We start from the raw sequence: 24,024 nt of genomic DNA, 5'->3' as shown, positions 1-24,024 counted from the left end.
TCTTTTATCTCTTTTTTTTTTTACTATACCTTGGCAAAATCCCGGACAATCTCATGTCACACGTTAAGTATATCTATAAAGTCCTTCTGGTTGCAACTAAGAAAGCCATCACATGGTAGTGGCTACAGGTAAACCCGCCATTAAAGGATGATTTGTTGACAATATGTTTTGACTAATATATGGCCCATGTTAGCACTTTTTTCCTTGATTTATTCTGAAAACATCAATAAAAAGAAAGTATCAAAAAACAACACCTGGCCAACAGAAAAGCTCATAAGTAACAGTTGGATACGTGTACTTTATTCATATCTCATATATGTTTTTTTACATTTATACAAAAATACAGAATACAGTAGAGTTTTCACCCAGAATATTAACTGGGCAATAATTACATTTGCTTTTTGGCACCCAGACTTATTTCCTGCCCAGAGCCATTTGATTTACCCACAAAGTGTGATGCATTTGATCACTCAAGCCTGTTCAAGATGATGCTCTGCTCACTCTCAGACCACAACCCACAATGGAACAGTATTGAAGGACGGTCATTCTCTCAACAAATGCATGAAATCACTCCGCTTTAGGTGTCCATGCATCAGATATGATGACTGTTTGTGGCTCTCGCATAGACAGGAAAATGGGAGACCTTGTTTTCCTTTTTTTCACAGCTTAGACCTTGCAGCTCATGACTATGTAAAAAGCAATTTTGACATAGCATCGTTTTGTTGAGTTTGTTTTTGGCTAGACTAGCCTGTGTCTGTCAGAATAGCGGACATAGAGCATAATAGTCTTCATGTAAAGAAGTGAAACGGTAAGATAATTGTATAGAAAGTCTCAGGTCTAAACTGCAATTGATAGTACAGTCCAATGTTCTTCAAAAATGCATTTTTGAATAGAAACAGTCAGCTAAAAGCTTTGAAATAGATTTACTTTACCACACATGTAGTATTTGATATTCAACCTTAAAATATATGAACACCAATGTGGTATAAGTTCTTTTACATAGTCGGGTCTAAACTGCCTAACAGTTTATAGCACAGGGAATGCATAGCTGTAATATAAGGATCTCAAAAATGCATGTTTGAATGATTAAATTATCTCGCAGTTCAACACAACAAACAATACTTAACCACACCAAAGAGTTCCAGCCATTGATGCTGAAAGGTATGGTTGCTCTTAACTATATATGAACACCAATGTGGTATACTTTTTTTTCTCAAACACAGATTCAATTTTGCACATTTTACTCTTGTCTCCTATTAGAAAAATTCCCAACGTTTAGTCCAAAATACACAAGAATCAAGCAGAGTTTAAGTGTTTTCTAAAGATTACAAAGGCTAACATGTAACGTGGACAGAAATGTCACAACCACTGCAGTTTATTCCGCCTATAGGGTTTAAGCACTGCCTTTTTTCAGAAGACTGAAATATAACACGGCACAGGCCAAACTAACTAAACTGTCATGGTTCTGAGTTCCTTTAAAAGGGACAGAGAGAAGGATCCTACATATCCTATCTGTTGGGTTTTTTGTAGTGAGACATTCTAATCTGCAGGCTTTTGACAATTACACACAGAGTCAATCACACTAATCAAACAAGGCACAAAACCAAGCATGGACATGGTATAATGTAAGACCACAGACATGATAAAAAATACTCAAACTAGTTACAGATTTTATGTCCTACCACATTGTCATTGTCAGCTTATTGCAGCACGGCGGCTTGATGGGAAAGGTCACAGCCAGCGTGCCCTGTTACCACTCCTAACTCTTTACAGACTTTCAAATATTCTCCACAATCATCTTAAAACCTGTAATCCATTATTTATCTACCTTGCTTTGAATTGACAAGGCTTTGTGGGAGTTTGCCACTCTTCAGATGGTTTTAATCCCTTTTCTCTTAACAGCATGTGTTATCTCTGGGAGAAGGAGAGCCTCCAGGTACTAATTTACAAGATCTGAGTGCATTGCAGAAAGACTAAACAGGGAGGGGCACATCAGTTTTACAACGGAATGAGTTTTAGGGCTTCTACATGTACTTTAACCATATACCTTTGGTTTAAATATCATCCTGTTTACAGTTTGTATTACGGTGCAACTTTAAGGCAAAGATTGATATTTAGGATGGCAATTTCATGTAGTGACCTTTTTGGACTTTGAACAGACCGATGCATATCTGTACATTTCATGGTGGTATAATCCTTTACAATTGATTAACAATAAAACTTTGATGGATGCACTAATCCAATTGTCCAAATTAATGTTTATTTTGCAAGCGCAACACTGGTGCTGGACAAAGGTCAATACCAGTAAAGACAGAGTGCACAGTCTAAGCTAATGGGGTTCGTTCTGTGAGTACATCAGGTCAGAGTAAACAATCATGAATGAATAGCTCAATTTAAAATTCATTACAATCCCTGCCCCTATTTATTTTTAAGCTTACTCTTTTTTATTTCTTTTTACACAACCGATTTAATTCTTTGTAGAATTTGAGAGATCTCCTTTAATAGGGGAATGGCATTCATAAATCTCTTCTGTAATAGCATTTGCTTTGCAAGCATAAAGTTGAGATAAGTAAAAAAACAAATAAAGGCATTGTTGAGCTAACATTAACTTAAAGAGTTGAACATATGAGTGACACATATGGTCTGAAATAAACGTATTAAAAGACAAATCTTGGATCCACAGAAGTCGTTCCTGTTAGCAGAATGAAGGTTTCAGTGGTTTAAATGTAAGCTAGTCAAAGCAGCATGTTTTGTCTTTAAGTGATTGTTCTTCCATGTAATGCATTACATATAAATCCCCGAGTCATACAAGCCAACATCAACATCATACAAGGAATTGAAACTTGGGCAGGAATGGTTTTTTTAAGGGGGGGTTTATGATGTGTTAGTATAGAGGTTATTATTTAATCCTGACCCATTTGTAAAGGTGCTTGTAAATGTTGATTGAAACATTTCAGTTGTATAGACAACAGCAGCTCAGTGCCACCACCAATAAATAAATACATCATACAGCCCTGCAGATACATGCCTAAACCAGACAAGATGACTATATCTTGGAACTACAATGTCCAACATTTTATTCTTTGGGAAATGGGATGTGGTTAACTTGAGGGTCACCAGAGGTAGTAACTCATGCCTTAGTCCATTCCAAAGATAACTAGTGTCAGTCACTCTTCTTTGTCAATGAAGTTGAACTGGTTGCCCTCCCAAAACACAGGTAGACTGTAGCAACTTGCAGAGCAGGGAGCAACGTTTTCTCAAAAGAGTTCATGAAGCAGCAGGTTCTGATGGTTGTTTCGTGGAAGCCAGAGGATCCATTCGGGGTGTGGTATGGGGAAGTCTCTCGACTAACATCTCACAGTCTTTTGAAAGCATGGGGTAAGCGCAGTCTTACAAGAAAGGCAAGCTTATCCATATGGGAGCAGATGTGGTTTAACCAGAATAATTATGGCATACTGTGAATCTGCCATCTTGAATCAGGATTCAGCTTCGTGTTTGTTGTTCATCACCTTTGTACATCAATAGGAAAAAAAAAGTAGATCCCTGTAAAGAGAAAAATATGTTCAGGCTGGTTTATAGAGCTTGTTACCCTGATATAAGATAAGAGGAATTGTATTTGTCACTAAAATTGAATGAAAAGTCTCACCAACTGTGCTGAAGAACATTGAAGGGTAGGAGGGTTACACTGTTTCAATGACGTTCAACTTGTTCCTGTAAGAAGACAGAGAGAACACATTTAAAACTCTGCCTCTTTCTTTGCAAGCTGACTGATCAGTTAAGACTGACTGGTTTAGTCATTCATTACAGTATAAGTGGACAAAAACAACAAATCAAAGGGAACTCAGGCCAAAAAAAAACCATTAATTTGTTGATGAAGTTGATATAAGAATTCCAGTCCCTGAGGTGTCGGTGGTGTAGTGCTTAATGAGTGCGTCCCATGTACAGAGGCTGTGGTCCTACAGGTGGGCGGCCCGGGTTCGGTTCCAATATGTCATTCCCCACTCTCTCTCTCCCCCATTTCTGACTATATTCACTACCCTGTCTCTAAAATAAAGGCACAAAAAGCCCCAAAATAAATCTTAAAAAAATAAGTCCAGTCCCTTCTTGATTTGATCAGTGGTAAAAGGGACATTGACGAGCATGGCAGTGTAGTCTTGGGTATCAACAACAGGTTCCAACCTTGATGACTGCAGTTTTCCAAAAGTTGTATTGTTTCATAACCGAGGGCGCTATGGGCACAGTGACAAAAATCAGCTGAGGGTGAGGGTGTTTCTGCTCGTAGGACCCTGAGAGCTGAAAAGGCTGAACTGTATTGGTATTAAATATAAAATGGCCACTACTAGCCCAAACAGTGTTAGTGATCATAGGCCACACTGAAAGTGTCACTAAGCAACATAATAATCTAATGGAAAAAAAATCATATAATACTAGTGTGAAACCCGAATGTTGCCAAGCAACCCAAACGTCTTCTTCCCTGCCTTGCTATAGCTTGGTTGATCAAGCTAACTCTGATTGGTTGTTTGATTCAGACCTGATAAGGCACTGACAGACACAGATCAGACTCACATTTATTTCAGGAACATTTCAATTTAATATTATCAGTGACATGAAATTATGAAATATTGTTATTGTAAGCGCAATTTTAATGAATAATATAACATAATTTAAACAGTTTTTAAGTTCTCCCTGAATATTTTAAGGTTAATTTGTATTAATGTTGAAGGAGTTTTAAATTCAGCAGTAAATAAAGTAAACTTTAAAACTTAAAAAAAAAACTTTAGATAAGTTGTATCTGTACTTTTTTTTAGATGTCCTGATTGATTAGAGGAGTTCTTAAAAAACATTCAGCTTTTTTTTCCATCCCACTCATTTCACGTTTCGATTTCTGACTAGAATTTAGTTTGTTAACGATGACATTGTGGTTATATTACATGTCTATTTATTGTGTGGTTTCCATATTAGCTCTTTACTTGTTTCTACCACATCCACAAGGTCTTTTCTTTATTCCTGTGTAGTTTAATGTTTTTTTTGTGTTAAACCAATAAATAAAACTAAACATTAATTGGATATTGAGCCACTCTGCATGGTGTCACAGGTAGTGGAAGAGTTGCCTGTCAAAGTCTTGTACTGACTTGAAATGCATATAAAGTGGTTAAAAACTCACTTTTCTGATATTTCAGCATCTAGTGGAGGCGCAGTCCCTTCTGTTCCTGTGAACTGTCCAACTTCTCCAGGATTCTGTTCAAGATCCTCCCCGTTCCTCCGTGATCGGACCTGTGAAAAAGGTAGGCAATCATATTTTATGCCACAGTTCTCAGTTCCAGCTGAAATCACCATGACTCAGTCTGCTCAGCATCTGCAGTTGAAAGGCTATTTGCCGGCTCTCATAAATTCCATTATCTCTCGACGGCAATGTCTGGGGTCAAAGATCAGCTCACCTTCCACACAAGCAGGAATACCAGAGCTAGGAGTGGAATGAAGAGTAAAGAGAGAAGGCTTCGCTCCACCAGCTCGTTCAGGGAACTCGGTTCATGATCTGGGGCAAAATGAGAGAGAAAAAACATTACTTTCCATTACCAATTCTGTTTCTTGTTAGAAAACAACAACAACAACTGATTACACAAATAAGATGAATGCTTTCTATCATTATTTTTCGGAGAAAGTACTCACTATCAGTAATTTTATTGTAAATATTTGTTTTCTAGCCAGTTCACCACATGGTGCATATTACATTGATTTATCATTTGTGTGTGTGTGTGTGTGTGTGTGTGTGTGTGTGTGTGTGTGTGTGTGTGTGTGTGTGTGTGTGTGTGTGTGTGTGTGTGTGTGTGTGTGTGTGTGTGATCAAATGTTCGTATTTTGAAGGAGGTTAAATTAAATGTCTAAATCATTAGCCCATACATCTCATAAATATCTCCTTTGTTCTCCATAACACAACATAACTATAACTATAACTTAGTTTGGTAGCAGCACTAATTAAGTTCAATTTGGTAAGTACTCTTCTTAATTACGCTCCTTCGAAGTCACAGTGTTTAATATATGACTTAATATATTTCAATGTTGAAATTATACTTTACAATATTTCAATATTTCCTGTCTGTCTTTGATACCTTGAAAAAAAGTAAGGAAAATCTTTCAGACTTGGTTACAACGCTTGTGTTAGTGTTCAAACACCACAGCTTTGACATCGTCATCAGTCGTGATGAGGAATTTGCTCTGCAGAGCATCAATAATGAAGTGACAGCAGCTCCGGGGGAAAGTTTTTGAAAATGTGTCAAAAATTATAGACGGCTAAAGCTGCCACTTTGACACACCAGCTGGACTGGTTTGAAACCTGATCACAGGTTTTTTTCAGAAATAGTAGGAATTGCGAACTTACGTGATTTGCAGCCTGTTGCACACTCTGAGACTTTAGTTCTTGTCGTGGTTGAATCTGTCAGAGGGAGAGACAAAGTAAAAGAAGAGATGTGTTGGTGAGTTTGGGGTTACGAGAGGAGACATGCAGAAAACGGGGGGGGGGGGGGGCAAGGGTGGAAAGTTAGTGCCGCATGATGAAAAAGTTTCTTTGTCAGGTGCTAAAAAGTTAACTCAACGATACCTTTTTTTTTTTTTTTTTTACCCCTCTCACACACATAAAAGCTCTGATCCGACCACTCTGGCAAAGAAAAGCTAGGCGCTTGGGAAGATTGGAAGATTGCTCTGTAATCAACACGTACACAATCAGGTTTCGGCCCTTTTCTTCCTTTTCATATGCGCCGCCTGGGGACATCTTCCCTCAGTCCTGTGACTCAGCCGCGTCTCAATGGGCCGTCTACGCACTGAGACCGTTTTCAGTTTTTATCTCGAAAGTTCTTGTGAAGGAATAATGGTTCCTGGATTAAAAGCTTCTCTAAACAGCCACAAGAGATCTGTCCTAAATACAACCTGTTCACAATAGTCCACAGGGGGTGGTGTGATTTATTTTTTACTGAAAAAAGTGAGCGTGTAACTGGAATGTTGCTGTTTTGGATTGTGTGTGAGGTTTGACCTACATCGTCAATTTCATTAAAAAGATTAAAGTTTCGCTAAACTAATTATAGATAGTTTTCCTATAACACTGGCAGTATTCACTTTGTGGTTTTCCAACCACTAAAAAAAGACTTCTCAACCGTTGAATTTCTCACCAGAAACTGTTTTCTAGTTAAACTACTTTTTCCATTCCAAACAGGTTCTCCAAAAACAAGTTTCAAGGGAGCTGAGATTATACAGTACAGAGAGTATATCAAAAACTGTCAAAGACTTGAGGTAAGTGAGAAAATGTGCATTTTTTTTAAAAAGCACTTCAGTTCCACAATAAATCTTGAAAGTTGAGCAAAAATCATTCAAATCATCTAACGTTTGAAGAGAAAACCCAACCCCGCAAATCACACACACACAGGTTGGCAGCCTCGCAGATGAACTTTTCTCTTTTCTCCTGACAGATTGCTGAAACTCACTGACTTGCACACATGATCATGAAAGCCTGAGTTAAAAATTGCTATCTTCATTGTAACAAATTAGAGTTGTGAGATTAAATGAAAATTCTGCAGTTTTTCCTTAGAGTGGGACTCAATTCCTATCCAAATGGTTGACACCCTGCACATTGTTCCCCCGATAAAAGGTTAAACACCACATGAAGACACAAATCTAAACTTAAAAGTGTGACATCCTGGGGTGCTGATAGCCTAGTGGGTAGTGAGCGCACCCTGTTAGGAAACAGTAAGGTTCTTCTTCTTCATCCTTATCTGTCTGTTTTGTTAATTACTTTGGACTGGTTTTCATGGGGAGAATAGAGAATGGGTTTAAGCTGTGTTCCCTGGTTTGTCCGATAGTCTTGAGGTGCGCTCAGAGTGGTGCTCTGTCGCTTTAAATTACGTAATAAGACAGGTGAAGTGGCAGCTGACGGGGGACCCGTATGGACGCCAAATTGGAAGCTGTCGGACCTGACAGATGACCCACTCCCGTGAACTTGTTGTAGAAACCAGCCGCATCTTATGTGATCCAACTACCACAAACAAAACTGAACTCAAAGACGAAGCTTGGGCTTGTCGCTCTAAAAGCCGTCCGGTGCGATCAGGCCGCCCGGTGCCCCAGCAGACCCGCGTATAGCTGAGCTGACCTAACCTTATGTTTTCCCTGTGTGAGAATCAGTCCTTTCCGTACCTGTCATCTCTTGACCTCTCTGTCACACTTCAGGTTAGTGCTAGCTCGTAACACGCACAATGTGCGGAGGCTGCAGTCCTCCAAGCAGTCACATGTTCAAATCACACATGTAGCTCCTTTCCCGCATGTCATTACCCACAAACAGAAGTTAAAACATCTGCTCTGTCCAGGTAAAGCTTGACTGACTGACAGATCTCTTGCCAGTCTTGTCATTTTGTTTCAGAATCAATCCCCCAGATGGGATGAGTTCTCAGCATGTGTGGATGTTAAAAATTTAAGCACTCAAATGTCAGTTCAAACTGTTATGTAGAAGCTTTTCTCCAAAAGATGTAAAATCACAGCTGTGTGTGGATTTAGTTTTTACTGTACTGAAAGTATTTCTTTTGGTGTCTGTGAGTGCACAGGGTTTTCTCAGACGAAGGCTTTACCTCATAAATCTGTTAAAATCAACCACCAATTTAACTGCTGATTCGGCAAAGAAATTTACCAACGGTGACAAAACAAGAGGAAACAAGATACATAAAAACAAATCCCTGTAAAATTTCAACATTTCAACAAAGTTTTTCCACATGCTGATTTAAAGTGTGCAAAACATCCTTAGAATAATATGAGCTGAGGAAATGATCTGCAGCGGCTCCTTCCTTCAATCCACTTTTAACACTGATGAATCAGGATAGCAAAAAGTGTGACCTCTCTTCGCTGCACCCACATTCATCTGCAGACTAATATACATAAATGTAGCAAGCTTTTGTTTAATGCTTCCTTGAACACTACATTAATATTTTCTTTTTTAACATGATAAAATCTTATCTATTTACTGAATATTTGAGGACTATAAAGTATTGTTTAGAACACTTAATTTAAGAATTATGATATGCCTGATTATCATTTGCTTGTAAAAAGACAGAAAATTAAAAAAAACGTTTAAAAAGATGACCATAAGACTTCCATTGTTCTCTCTTCTAAAAGAGTTTATAGTTGTATTCGTTGATAACTGTGCAACAGTGGAAGTGATAATTATAGATAACTGAGTTCAGACACGTACCAAGAGATAAAAAAACCCTGCTCTCTACCACTGATGTCATGTGACTCCTGTAAATCCAGGTGACTGTCTTCAATATGTATTGTCAATAAAGTTCCACCAACAGGCGTCATTATCAAATGAAAAAAACAGTTAAAAAGCAGTCAACAAAGAACATTATATATAAAAGAACATTCACCTGTTAAATATGTTTTTGTGGTTTCTGTGTATGGTGTGGTGGGACAGGTGGGAGGCTCACAGTCATCTGAATCTTCTCTATTCTGTGCGGCTAGAAGAAATTCTTTGACAAAGTCAAAGTATCGCGCTGTCTGCCACCTCTCTTCCCTGAAGTGGCACTCAAAGTCATACATGATCGGATCCTGCACAAACCACACAAAAAAACACAGTTCAGGGAGATTAAGTGTCGTCTTTGAGATCAGTTCAATTATTAACTTTTTATTTGAGCTTTAAATCTCTACAGGAAATACTGACACAGTGTGTTTGAAAAGCCGGCCAGGGTAAAAGGTAAGGCAAGGCACTCATAAAAACAAACAAACTCATAATATACAAGGCAGCCATGTGTGCAGTGTAGTAAAGGCCTGTGTCCACTAATGGCGTTTTTTATGCTAGAAATGTCCACAACCTTAACTTCAAAACACTTTTCAAAGGCGCCTACTGTTGCTAGGTTACAAACATTGGCTAGTGGCATTTCCCCTTGCCTTGATACTGAATGTTAAGTCAGTTTAAAATTACTCTGTATGTTTATTCAGAATAATCCACCAAGAAAACATTTTTAAAAAAAAAGTGCAACCATGAATCATGTTCTGGCATAGGCAACAGCTCTACACCTGGAAATTGTACCCTCCAAAAGACATGTAAGATGAGTTTCTAATCCACCTTTGTTGTCAACAAGTTGGTAGCAGAAGTCCAACCCCTTCTTTTTTGTTCTGATAAGTCGTTGTTGGAGTAGTTACATCAACAATCGGCAGTGTTTGAGCTATTTTCCACCTAGAGTGCTGCGAGCATCGCAAAAAAACATTTTTAAAAAACAGCTGATTCTTAAGATGTATTTGAGCTCAGGATGATGAGCGCTGACAACACTGAAGTACATCAAAAAGCTAGTGCAAAAAACGTCGATAGTGGATACAGGCCCCAAAGGTTTCCAAAAATGTGGTGTTTTTCATGCAAGCTAGTAGTATTGGCAGTGAAATTTCAGATTTCATACAGGCATGTTCAGTGTGATGGCTGTGTGAAGACAAGGTTGTGTTTGTTCTGTGTATGTAATTGGACACATTCAATACATTTATTGTACTGCACTGACTTACCACAGACCCCAAATTGAGCCGCAGTTCTTGGAGCATTTGGATGAATATGCTAATATCCTTTCTGTTGGATGAAATGTTTCCAAATTTATGTGCTAAATCTTGTAAACTCTCCTCCAAGTAGAAGACATTTAATTTTACCCAACACATCCCAGCCTAGAAGGAGAGAAAAGACAGAAACATGGTTTAAAAAGTTCAGTTGTCATTAATGTAGGATAATAAAGTACATTGTATGCAAATCAGATTTATTAGTTTGCAGTGAACAGATACCAAAATATCTTACCTCTTCTCTTGAAACGTAATGTACAGGAATTTTGTAATCTTTAGGAATATTTTGTCTCTGTAAAAAAAAAAAGAGAAAAGAGTAGAAACACATTTAATTGCAGACATTTTGCAGATAAATTAATAGTCTGGCTGCAATGACTAAAGGTGAATGCATTCAATCAAAGTTTTAAAGCTTGTTTTTGTCGCAGAAATGTTTTTTGTTAAGAAATGACCATACTTTACTGTTTATTTATCCTTTTAAAGGCACCAAACTACATGTACAAAGACAGTAGTTTACCTTTCAGAACATGGGGGCTGCTTGTTTACCGCTCTACTGATCAGCTTTTTTTGTTTGTGTTATTGTTAGGCTTTGGCGTTTCTAAATGGTTAGCTCAGTGCAAACACATTACCTACATAAGACTAACCCGGCAAGGCAGTAGTAGAAGAGCAACTCCTATTGTCTTGGAGTATATTTACAATTGTATTCAAAGGAGTCTATTGATTTTTAGGGAAGCTGTTAATTGGTTCAAAAAGCTAGTTGAAGTAGTTATCTTTGACACACTGTTTTTAGACTGTGAAAAAAAACTGTGGTCATACTTCAGGGCTAATCAGGCTCGACTGCTCAAAAGGATTACATTGTAGCGATTACAGACTATTTTGCAGCAACTGATACAGTGGAGCAGTTTCAACACTTTAGGTAATAATTAACCATTAAGAACTGAAAATGTCTGACCAGTTTTAAAATAATGACAATTCTCCTTTATGACTCCAGTGAGAGCTTGAGAGCTTTGTACTGTTTAAGTTCAGTTGGCCTAGGTTACTGGACAGGATATAATTATAACATTATCATTACCTAATGTGAATGGAAATTATGTAACACAGTCATACCTCTGTATGACCAGTCGGCCATTGGGTCTACCATAGTAAAATATGATTGCTTAATTTCAATGCTTGCAGAATGAATGTAGTGAAAGGGCTGCATAAACCAGGACTGTGTCTATTGAATATTCTATTTTTTAAAGTAATGTTTAGCCAGTGATATTAACTGTAACTGATGTATGATGGTTATTTACATAACAGTTAAATAATAGACTGTTACAACAATCGATTGTTGTCCTTACCAAAATCAAGAGTCTAGAGATGTCATCTGTCACTGGGTTGACGTCAAATCTACTTGAATGTACCCCAAGCGTGATGAACAGCAGTAAATGGACACAAATGCGTATCCAAATCTGTAAGTCAAAAGACACAACAGTTAGTTATGACACAAAGTCACATATCTTATATACAATATAAAATAACTCCCATTTCATAAAATGAATATTTAACAACCGAAAACTTAATATGTTGAAAAAGGAAGCCAATAAGTAAGTGCAAAAAATTGTCCTTCCAGGATTGTCCATTGGCGTCTGGCTCAAAAAGCCCCAGAAGTCCCATTAACGGCATGTTAAAATGCTCACCTTTACTGCAGAAATAACCATGTTTATAGTCTGATTAAATAAAATATATTTTGATATGTGTAGCTCGTGTTGTAGTTTATTTTTAGACACTGTGGGGAGGGGAGGGTTACATTTGTAATTACTCTTCGGTTTTGATTTTATGAGGCTAAGAGTTTACATTTGGGGCGTGGTTGAGCTGAGTGACAGCTGGTTGCATTGAGGCTGTTTGCCAGTAGGCCTTAGGCCATCTTCAGCTCCACCTCTTTGCCTGTTTCTAGGTGGGCAGAGAGTGCAATATGCTGTGACCACCATCATTGGGCTTTGAACCCCACTTCAGAAACCAATGGGTGACATCACTGAGCCTACGTCCATGTTTTAAATCACTCTGCGGTATTTTTCAGTTCAAAGATATTGATGATCATTATTTATTTTTCTTAGTCGCAAAATACCTGGATTACTCATTACATAACTTTCCAACCAGCTAACACATTTACAGACTGAATTACAAGTTCCAAGAAAATATGAAATCATTGAGACTTCATTTCCAGTGCTTTTAGTGCAACTGTTTGGCTTAGCCTGCAATAAAGTGTTGAGTAGAGTCTGAGTTAAGTTACTAAGTTACTGCTTATAGTTTCTGAGGAAGACACCGGACAATGATTTTTCAAGGACAAAGATTGATGTCACATCAGATATCACAACAGCATTGCATAGAGTGGTAATCAGTGTTGTCTAGGTTGTAGATTAACCCTCAGATATAGGCCATCACTGTCTTAAAAAATAGTCTGAAGTTGAAATCTGATAGCATGATGAACACACAACAAAATGCACATTTGGTTGTCAGCTTTCTCCATAAAAGGCTGTCAACTCTGGAACACATAACCCAGATTTTTAAAATTAATCCCAGATATAAATCCTTCTCAACAGTGTATTCAACAAATCCTCCATAAAGCAGCAGGTATTTTGGCTTCTCATTGACATTTTATCTATTGCATTGTTCTGTTTACACGCTCGTAAAGCTAACTGCTTTTCATCCTCTCTAATCCAACAATGTAATGCTCTTGCCATGATTTGGTCTTATTTAGTTTTGTATTTCAGTGTTTAGTGTTTCTTTATGGTCTAGTGTGTTTTGTTCATTCTTGAGTTCTGTGTGTCTTTAGTGTTTCATGATTTAGTTTTGTGGTTGTCCTCAGTGTTTCTTGTATTGTATTCCTGCCTCTGTGTGTTTCCCTCCATGTTGTTTGCCCTGATTGTCCTCACCTGTGTCTTGTTAGTCTCACATGTGTCTGATTACCCTGTGTCTATTTAGTCTCTGTGTTTCTTCCGCTCTGTGTCAGTTCATTGTCGTTTGTCGGTGCGTATGTTGTATGTCAGTTTATCCGTGGCTCCTTGTTTTCTACTGTTGGATTTTTGAAGTAAGTTTGTTGTTTGCCTTTTTAGTTTAAAGAATAAATAGTTTTTGTTAATTCTGCATCTGGGTCCTCCTCTTAGTTTTCTCGATCCGTAACAGCTCTAAAAGTTTTGTCATTTCTGAATTTCACAGCAGACAAAAACACAAGTGTAAATTGAATCATAAACAATAGTTTCTGTCATTTAAGGCCCTCAAGCAGGGGCTAGCTGGCTCTCTGTCCATTGTGGACAGATGGCTTTAATATACAATAACACTGAAACATTAGCATCCAAATGATAGGCAGCCATCACTCATTTTACTTATTTCACCAGCGCTTTCTTGAAGTGGCTTGTCAAAAAGTATTTAATGAAATGAGAATAAAAGACCTAAATCAGAAATGGGTTGGGTAGCAAGGAGTGCTGACTGCATTTTCTCTGGGCTTGGATCCACTGGGAAAGTTTTTTTTTGGGCAGTAATGTGGTCTCAACATTTTTGGGTTGGTTCAAATAAAACAGCTATACATCTTAAGATCATCAGAAAAAGAAAGACTTAATAGATTAGTGGCTTAATGATGTCAAATAAACACACAGATCCTTTCAGTAAACACACAGATCATTTCATACAGATTGCAGAAGCAGCCTGAAATGGACAAACCAACAGTTTTAACTGGCCAAACCAGCATATTTCAGACCACCATTGAGCTGACTTTGGCTGCTGACACGCAGCTGGCTCTCTGCCCACTCTCAGGGCTGTGAGAAATGTAATGCTAGAGCAGCTGATGCTGTGACTTGCAGGCTTTTGTTCTAAAACTATCAAATATTTGTGTTTACACAAGATGTAAAGCGATCGTTCTGACAGTTGGAATAAATATAAAAAAACATAATCATAACCTGGAAGTCAACGTGTGTACGTGTAGCATCTCGTATTCTGTTTACCAGTAAACAGCTCAGTCAAGGAAAACTAAGTTTATCAACAGCTCATCATGTTGTCTTTGTAAGGCCACTACCAGTTTGAAAATAGTAAAATGACAATTATTTTGTTGAGTTCCAGGTCTTTAATAACTTATTGTATTTATGTAATATAGATTAATTCTCAAAATATGTGTAAATGTTTGAATAATGCAAACACCGAACTGCTACATTATAACTACAAATGATGACTCAGGCAGTGACATTTGTCCCATAGAACTTTAGACCACTAACCGTACAATGGAGCAGTCATCCATGTGCACCGGGGAAAAAAATAGAAAAAACACATGGACTTCCTGTCGGTAACTTCAAGCCATTTTTTGGATTGACAGTTGGTGATGACAATAAGCCAACAAAGGAAGTACTGCGCCAACAAAAGGCAGGGAAGAAGACTGCAGAGCAAATATTAAGGGCTGTAAACAATGAACAAATCAAAAAATAGTTTATAATTGTGACTTTGCAAATGTTCCAGGGAGGAAGGATGACAATGCAGTCAATATTTTTCTAAAGATGGCGCACAATATCTTTTGGTAATGAACACTGATTTTAAGGATACTTTCCTTTGTTTACAAGAAAACTCCCCAAGGTGTCTTTGAGAGTCATTTGGGAATTAAGGAACTATTTGGTGTAGAAGGTTTTTCCCATGATTGCAGACATTTGATAGAACTGTAGATACATTGTCTTACTCATCAACAGTTGCCCTTTCTTTAGCTAACCTCTCGCCTCTTCTATTAACTATTGTTGCCATATTAAGCAATGGACTAACAACTAACAGTTCTCCAATTTTCCTCTTAACAGAGATTAGCTGGGTCAGAGCCCAACCCAAAACAATTCCACAAGCATGAAAGTGACCTCCAATTTTGCGAATAAAGCACTGAGTGTTTCACAAAAAGCACTCAGTGAAAGGGATAAAAAGATCATAATTTGCTGAGCCACGTCTAATCTCACTGCACTTTAACTAGTACGACAGGATTGTGCTCTATAGTTTATTTAAGATACGGTTTGATGTCCAATGCGCTCTGTTTTGCAGCAGCAATTACACACATTCATACCTCTGCTGCCCACATCTCTAGGAAACATTTTAGTTGAGATTTAGGTCTGTCATTTGCAAATCTCTGAGGCAAAGTCCCACTCCCACGTTCCTGCTGTTGCTATATATTTGTCAAACAGAGCTACAACAGGAAGAGAATGAAACAATGATCCATCAACAGCAGGAAAGACCGAAGGAAAAGCGTCCAAGTAAAGGGCAGATTAGATGTTATTCAATTATTTTTACAGAAACTCATAACTTATCATTTTTACATGATAGGGAGGATAAGAAAGCAATGTCTCAGGAGAGATTTGAAAAAGGCAAATGTGTGCATGAATTTGTAATTCATCATTATTGCGACAACCTTTGCCTGTCGTGAACCACATCAGAGACCCTGATTTAAGTAGTAGTACAAGCTGTTCAACCGTGTACAGCTTGACATTTGCCCCCAAAAATATTTACAAACTTAAATAGATTCTAGTGAAGTATTGTTCGGGAAAGAGTCAGCTCTGGGAGTTGTCTCCTTTTAAGTACACAGCCGAAACGGGGAGCAGAGGGTCTTTTTTTATTCTTGCATGATAACAGTATTTCAACCAGATCCAATATATGATTGGATTCAAATTAAATCATACAAAATGAATTCAAGTTGTGCAATCATTCATTTGTTAGCACACTTATTCTTGTAGTTAGCCCTCTTTCTAAGTCATCAATACGACCGGGTATTCCAATGTTGAAAAGAATTCAAATCTAGCAAATTTGTTTTTTGTAACAATTAAGACAATACACTTTAGTGATCCATAAAAAACATGTGATAGTGTTTGATTTAAGGTTTTCATACTAAATCTACTGTGGAATAATGGTATTCTTGAAATTATAAAGCTTAGTTTGGGAGCAGAAAAAGCCAGATCTTATCACTTAGATGAGCCAAAAGAACTTGCTCACTTTTAAAAGCAAGAATTCCCATCACTAATTGGTCCCACTACTTTCTGATATAAAGTAATATAAAATAAATGATGCACATAAATTAAATATAAGACCACATTAAAAATGGGATGTTCTGAACAACATGGGTTCATTAGTATGGAAGCACTAAACTGACTTGCAACAATACATTTATTGAACTCCTTTTTCCCGGAATTGTGAACTTTTCAGTTATTTTCTCGAGATCTCAATTTATTAATCTAATTTTCCTGTGATAACTAGCTAATGTCTCAAGATCTGGAGAATTTCACGCCTTATCAATGGAAAACCAGCGTTGTTATCCTGAATTAACAAGATGAATAAGCAGAGAGCTCGAGAAGACAGCTGAAATTAACTTGCAATCTCTGAAGAATGGAGAAAATAAAATGTATTACCATACCATATTCCTGCTTATGTTTTCCATGCATTTAAGCAAAGACGTGTTTTTATATAAATAGACATTGCAAAAGTCAGAAACAATCTCTTGTTATATTCTAACACACAAAGAGATCCTTGGATAAATTCACACTTTAACTTACTGAATGAGAATGAAGCATAATGACCCGCTTTGTGTACTCTGATCCGACACATGGTAGCCGGCCTGTCTCTTAACTGCTCTAGCAGATACTGTTTCATATTGAAGTGAATTACATCAGAAAGCCTGTTACTAATGCTCAGAAGCCTTGAGGAAAAAATTTATCCATATGGTTCCAACATGTGATGTGAAAACATCAGATGTTAGCCCCGCATCTTATGTCTTAATTCAGCAGAAGAGCTGTTTAAATTTGCCTTCAAGCTGCAACAAAGCAGCAGGGCTGATTTCAAAGCTTCAAAGACACTTCCAATTGCTTTCTATGAATGGGAATTTCACTCAACACTTTGTCGGACACTACCCTGTTTTATCCCTGCAAAGTTTGTTTAAACGATGACTCACTAGGTGGTGGCTGCTAATGCCTTCACGTCAAACACCATCACTTGCTGTCATTATTCTTTTTAAACCTTATGGTCATCCCTGTGGTTTTTTATCGTGAGAACAATAAGGGGGCAAGTAAACACAACAGTATACACAGCGGGCTATGATGTGTTGAGTTGGGACATTGATGTCTGTTGCCATTCCCAAAGTCTTTATGAGACAGATTCACAGCCCCTTAAAAACAAGCCAGTTGAATGCCGCTAATGTTAGAGGAGCTGCAAGTTTTCACTACAAGTGAGTTTAAATCTCTCTGGAGCTCTTGGTGCTGACAAGTAGCTTTTCTAAAACTTTTCAACACAACAGATTTCCATTTCACATGGTGGTAAGATTGGCCTTGGGGAACATCACAAGGAATTACATTTTTTCAAGTGCGGTTAGGATTGGACATATCTGCATGTAGATCTTTCCTCTGCACCGAGGGCCTTCCGGTTTTCAAATTATATCATGAGAGTCAAGTTGCAAAATAAAAGTAAATGTTATGCATACAGCTCAGTTGTGTGACTCAATTTATCAAAATTTTATTTAATTGATTTTAAAGCTCAAATTAGGTTTTTATTTCTGGTTATGGAATAGACTGAAATTAACAGTAATGTAATGTTAATGTATTTGATCTACAAAAGGAAACAATACCATCAGTGACATTGGTAACTCTAAGGTTTTTTGTAATACTTGGTGTCAGACAGGAGCTTTAAAATGTTTTTAAATTGATTTTAGACTTGTTTCCATTTTCTTATTTTCTTCATTAAGCAGAATTTCCATTAAGTATTTCACACAAAAACGTATGCCAACTCAGCACCTCCTTGCAAACGTTTGTCTATCTCAGTATTGATCTGTCTAGACTTTTGGACTTTGTCAAACTTTCTCCAGCCGTGGTATTGATTGTATCTGGCATGATGTTTGCCACTCTTAAGTTACTCTTAATGCTACTGCTGATTCTGACCTAAGGTAAAAGTTGTGATCTGACTTAATGTGCAACAAAATTGATTGGTTAAGTGATTGGTTAAAAGCCAATTGAAAAACCAAAGTCAATTTTAACGTAGCTCATGTAGCAAGAACTGAGGAAAACACATAAACGCTCTTCTAAACTTCATTGGAAAAACAGAAAACTGAGAGTAAAAGGAAGGGAAAAAACAGACGGAAGTGTGCACATTTTCACACACATTCCATACACAAACTTAAGAGTTGTTTAACTACATCTTACATCAGTACTCTTGATAAATGGGCTGGTTTTTCAAAATTAGCGAAACAGAAAAAACAGACCCAAGGGTAAATAACAAGGGTCAAAAATGTATTTTGTAATCAGTCAAGCTCCACTGGAAGCTTTTAATGCTGCTACAGGCTAAGTGCAGGCTTATTCACAGCTTTAAATTCTAACTTTGGATTATGTTTAAATATTATGAGGACATTAACAGAAAATAGCCAAAAGTAGAGCTGTTGGGGGAAGCATTATAAAGAGCTGCAGGCATTAGACTATGGCTGTTTAAGCAAAGTCATCATTCATCAAGTTAAGAAGTACTTGTTGCAAAACATTCCTGGACAAATAAAAATCCTTCAAATCAAACCAAAATCATAGCCTTAAAGTAATGGTTGTTTAATTGCTGGGGAATATGATTTGTACATTGATATGCATTACTGTTGCCCTTTTTTAAAAAGTAACAAAGTAAAGTCGACAATTTGGGCATTCACAACTCTAGCTATGATAATGACATATAAGCTAACAGGGTAAACACTGCACGATTAAACAGTGTTGGAGCAACTGACTTTGAGTGATCAACAAGTATAATGTTTTTGAGTTCGATCTCAAACACCTACCAAAATTTGCCTTCTTTTGATTGGCCAAAATTCCATTCTTAATTCTATTCCAAAATAGGAAACTACCCACTCTTGCTACAAGTTACATGGACTGTGGCTTCTGGACATTGGGCCGGTTGTCTACCAAATGAGCTAAATTGGCCCGCCCATTTTGTTTGTTTTGAAAGATGCATTTCACACCTTTTGTAACCTAGTGTGCAGTAATTAACATTATTGTCAATTATTAGCTAGCTGAGGCATGCATAACATCAGCAGCCATGTTTATTGGGTGCCAACGCTGGTATTTGATTATTCCTGCTGATATCATCGTGCATCTCAAGATGAAAGTGTGAGCATTTGTGTAGTTGGTTTCTTGCATGTATGATTGGCAGGGATGGACTAAGAAAACCAACAAGATCTTAGCTAACATACGATGTTGTAACACTAGAGGGGAAATATGTGTCCAGTGTAGTACAACATTACCATCAAGTTTAAATCAGGTTTTGGCAGAATAAATCCGACATGAATAATGTTGTCATTATTCAGTTATGATCGACATTGTACAACATTATAGATCAGTGGTTGTATATTACCTTAAATCTCAGGACTACATTTAGGATAGTTTATTGAAGGTGCTTACACTTCTATTTGGTTTGAAACTATCAGTACTCTGAGACTTCCCTTTGGTCTGAATTGTAGTCTTCTAATCTTACTCTCAGATTTTTCGATATACATTGCTTTCTGTAGTATAACATTATATTAATACTAATCTAATAAAGACAATAGTTATCTAATATAGCCAGGCAGACAAAGTGTAGCTCTTGATAAAATGCTTGTATTAAATGTATTTCAAAAGATTCACCTATTTTCATAATTACAATCAATACTTAATTGTTCTTCAATGCTGTCCACAGAAACTTAATGACTCTGACGAAAATAAAACAAAATGGAAAGAAAATTCCTTTCTTATCGTGAGCTGTGTTGTTTCAACAAGCTAATAGATGAGAAAACATTTCAGTTAAATAATCACCAAGCAAAACACACATCTTGTTCGTACAAGTTCCCAAAAACACTCAGTGACTCCCAACAACACAGCGCAGGCCAAACACATCAATGAAGAAGAGGGCTGCTGTGAGACTAGCCAGATGACTCCGACTCTCTCGTTGTGATGTTTGCAGAACACTTTGAGTGGCCTTATCACGATACAAAAACTTCAATTATTTCACATGCTGCAAACAGTCCCAGTTTCTTTCTGGAGCACAGATAGCAACACTGTTTGTGTCCTTCACAAAGGAAATCCAACCACTTTTATTCTCAACACAGCAGAACCAGCTCGTAGGTGCAACCCTTCAGACTAAAACCCTCTTATGTGTCATTGTCAGGTGCATCACGGCTCTCGAGGCCTGCAAGCCTGCTCTCCCTCATCATATTGATGCTGAGGATGATTACCCCCGTCTCATTTTCCACCACCACTTTGAACAGGAGGTGTCATTAGCTGAACAGGCTCTCCAGACCACCGGCCTAGTGGCCCTCTTAACCACATAATCTCATAAAAGCTGAACACGGGGCCTTGCATGACATTAGCCCTCCATAGCAACATGCTGCTTGTTTTGTCCGAGATGGATATTTCATCCTAATCTTTTGCTGAGATCATTGTTTAGAATTTTGCCATGTGATATTAGTTCCCATGTTTCATAATGAGGATTAAAAAGCAGGACAGATGACCCATAAAAGCTGTGCAAAGAAAATACCAGCCTGCTGTTGGTGTCCAGATGTTCTTTCATCTAAGCTAAGGTTGAGTAAGAGATTTGTCTTTGCCCCTTCATCTGATTTTTTTTGCTGATTTTTTCATTTTTGTGTAAATGTTTAAGAAACAAAATAAGGTATTAAAATGACATTGCTGTGTATTGGAAGATTACTTTTAAAAGTATTGAAATCCCTATCTGCTCCCAGCCTTGATGCTTCCCCAAAAAACATTTTCTACCACTTTATGCTGTTTATGGACTGGGAAATGAAATCATGCTTCTTTCTCACACCATACTGTTAAGAATTAGCGGTTCGCAGGCCATGAGGAAGGACCTTAGCCACATTCACATGTAAATATTTAACATCACAACCAATGAACTGCACAGAAACAGAGGCCTCAATATCCAAAGCAGTCCTCCAACCAACTGAGAAGACTATGGAGAAGCTGTTTCAATATTTTTTATCAAAATGTGTTTTATGTTGAAGTTGCCTTGAGTCAAACCATCACCAGATCCATCAGTGTGATTACTTATTAAAAATATGACTCACTTAATATGTGTACAGACCATCAAACAAAAAAGAAGTAAAGGAGCTTAAAGAACAGAGCCTTGACTCAAAACATACATTTCAGAAACCAGATTCAAAGGAACTAGAGCTCGCTGACCTCATAAATCAAATTAGCATCTGAGAACATTCAGTCTGCTGAGGTATGCTTACAGCTGTTGGCACTAACAAAATACACTTCAAGGTAATGGAGAAGACAATTAGGCTGCATTAGACACTCAGAGGAACTTGAAAGGCTCTGAAGGTTCTGAAAGTTTAAAATTGAACTGTAAAGGCTTTGTTTGCTTTTGAAGGAAGCACTTGTCAACAAAAACAACAATGAATGATTCAAGATAGGCACCAATTTGTAGACAATATGAGCAGGCTCAATTAATGTGCTCTCTTCTTCGTCTTTGCTGCTCGTCTCCTCCTGCTTCACAGAAGAGGGCCAGAGCTTTCTTCTGAACAGTGAGCAGATACACTGTGCATCCAACAAGTAGCGACTTTCACAACTATCTCGGTCTCCTAGCAACTTGCACCGATGATTAACACAATTTGAGCTTGTGCGTGCTCTTCCCCTGCTCTGCGCCCTACCCCGCCTCCTATCTGAAAGCTCTCTTATATTTAAGTTGTTCACCGTTACACTCAAATTCGGCTTTCCAAAGGAAAAAACTTTGGAATATCTCTAACTTCTATGAGGACGTCTGTTCATATCTGAACCTGATTCACTTGGCTTGATGTGTGCTTCCCCGCTGGCAAAGGGCTAAATGTTTGAGAGCTGATGAGGAAGAAGTGGGCAAAAGTATGACAGAGATAAAGACAGTGTTACAGTGTTGAATACCTTACTAAACGACAAATGGAAAATCAAGACATAAATTTCCAAGGGGAAGTGACAGGCGTGCTTGATGGGCAACTAATGACACCTACATAATGACATCATTCAGAAAGATCATCTTGGACACCTACTGAAATTCACTAACAGGATCAGTTGGGCAGACAGAGGCAGACACCCTGGGGCTGATATCACTTAAACCCCATAATGGCAGCAGTGATAATTAGCAAGTTGCTACACATAGCTATAGCTAACGGTACTTTAAAACTCTGGCATCAGAGAATTTTGACGAAAACCATTTTCTTTTTGGGTGAAGTTCTTACTAACAAACAAACCCTTTCAAATGTCCAATTAGTCCAGAACTCACCATGTTTTGTGTTATCAAGGGCTTGTTGCCTTTTAACCAAATATTAGCTTCAGTGGTCTGGAGAGGATTCGAGGTTGTTATTGGGAAATGCAAATAAAATGTTGCTAAGGAAACATTAGAAGAACTAAAAGTGGAAGTGGAATTTATTTCAGAAGGCATAAAGGAGATTCTTCTTTTAAACCAAGTGAATGTCTTTTAGTGCATAGAGGTGATGTTATCTTGTTTTCTTGAAGTTCCCGAGAAGAATTTCTTGTTTGAAAGGGAGAAAAGCTCGGTGCCTATTACTGCAAGCCTCAATGTGTTGTTCAAGAAATAAAATAACGGCCATCACTTTGTCGCCTCACTGGGCGAAAAAATATCTTTTTCACTGTGGTATTTCTCTGTCATTTGAATTGAACTCGTGGGTGAACCCAGACATAAATTAACAAAATAAATCTCTGTTGTCCAGCAGGAAATCGGATCTTGCTACCGAGAGCATATATGAAAGAGGGAGGACAGAGATAAAATGCATGTATGCTCTCTGTTGTTTTCCTTGGAAAGCAAAGGCGCTATTTTATGTCCTCTTTACACTCCCTTTATATATGCACATCACTGTGTCAACAAATAACTGCAGGGACAGATCTGGTTAATATGCACTAACTGCAGGAAGTGGGATTTGGCTCGTACAACAAGGAAGAAATCTGAGTTGTGCAACGGTGCTCTCTTTCATTTTTTTTTATCAGATTTCCTGACGGAAGCTCTGCAAAGTGTTTACCTTCACAAGTTCTCACCCATGGTTCCGTCTTCAACTCGTTTTATTCCAGAATCCTAAAACTGCACTTTCAGTGAAAAAAAAAGAAGTTTTTGATCTTGTGACTCATACAAAGATATGCGTGACTGTGGTGGGAAATAGATGTAGACGAGTGACTCAAATCTGATTAATCTATTATGCTGTTTGCTTGGAACACACAAGATTCAACAATGTGTTCTTGCTTTTATCTAAGTTATGAATGCAACCAATGGTAGAGATGGGGGTAAAAGAAGGAGGTACAGTTAGTAGTGTGCCACGCACTTTATCATAACAAACTTCTCTTCCTGCTTTCTGTTAGGCTTCCTTGTGCTCTGATTTGTACTGATGGAAATGTTCTTAAATGTGTCTAGTTATTTAACCTTAGCAGCTTTTGTGGGACAAAATAGTGTCCGTAGCAAATCAAAGTTGAA

General features: G+C 37.7%; 1 protein-coding gene across 1 annotated transcript in view; it reads right to left on the bottom strand.

Annotated features, from left to right (window-relative positions):
- Positions 1–278: 278 nt before the first annotated feature.
- kitlga (kit ligand a) overlaps positions 279–24,024 on the bottom strand; it is a 32,453-nt gene continuing 8,707 nt past the window's right edge. The window contains exons 2-10 of the mRNA XM_061035980.1: positions 11,910–12,020; positions 10,808–10,864; positions 10,528–10,680; positions 9,402–9,582; positions 6,380–6,433; positions 5,439–5,536; positions 5,165–5,274; positions 3,647–3,711; positions 279–3,543 (exon numbers count right to left, since the gene is read on the bottom strand). Coding sequence (XP_060891963.1) covers positions 3,681–3,711; positions 5,165–5,274; positions 5,439–5,536; positions 6,380–6,433; positions 9,402–9,582; positions 10,528–10,680; positions 10,808–10,864; positions 11,910–12,020 — 795 coding nt within the window. The 3' untranslated portion in view covers positions 279–3,543; positions 3,647–3,680. The remainder of the gene's footprint in view (positions 3,544–3,646; positions 3,712–5,164; positions 5,275–5,438; positions 5,537–6,379; positions 6,434–9,401; positions 9,583–10,527; positions 10,681–10,807; positions 10,865–11,909; positions 12,021–24,024) is intronic.

The sequence above is a fragment of the Labrus mixtus genome, chromosome 4 (assembly GCF_963584025.1).
Source record: "Labrus mixtus chromosome 4, fLabMix1.1, whole genome shotgun sequence".
Lineage (NCBI taxonomy): Eukaryota > Metazoa > Chordata > Actinopteri > Labriformes > Labridae > Labrus > Labrus mixtus.
Note: the sequence above shows the minus strand (reverse complement) of the source record. Positions and strands in the feature narration are given on the sequence as shown.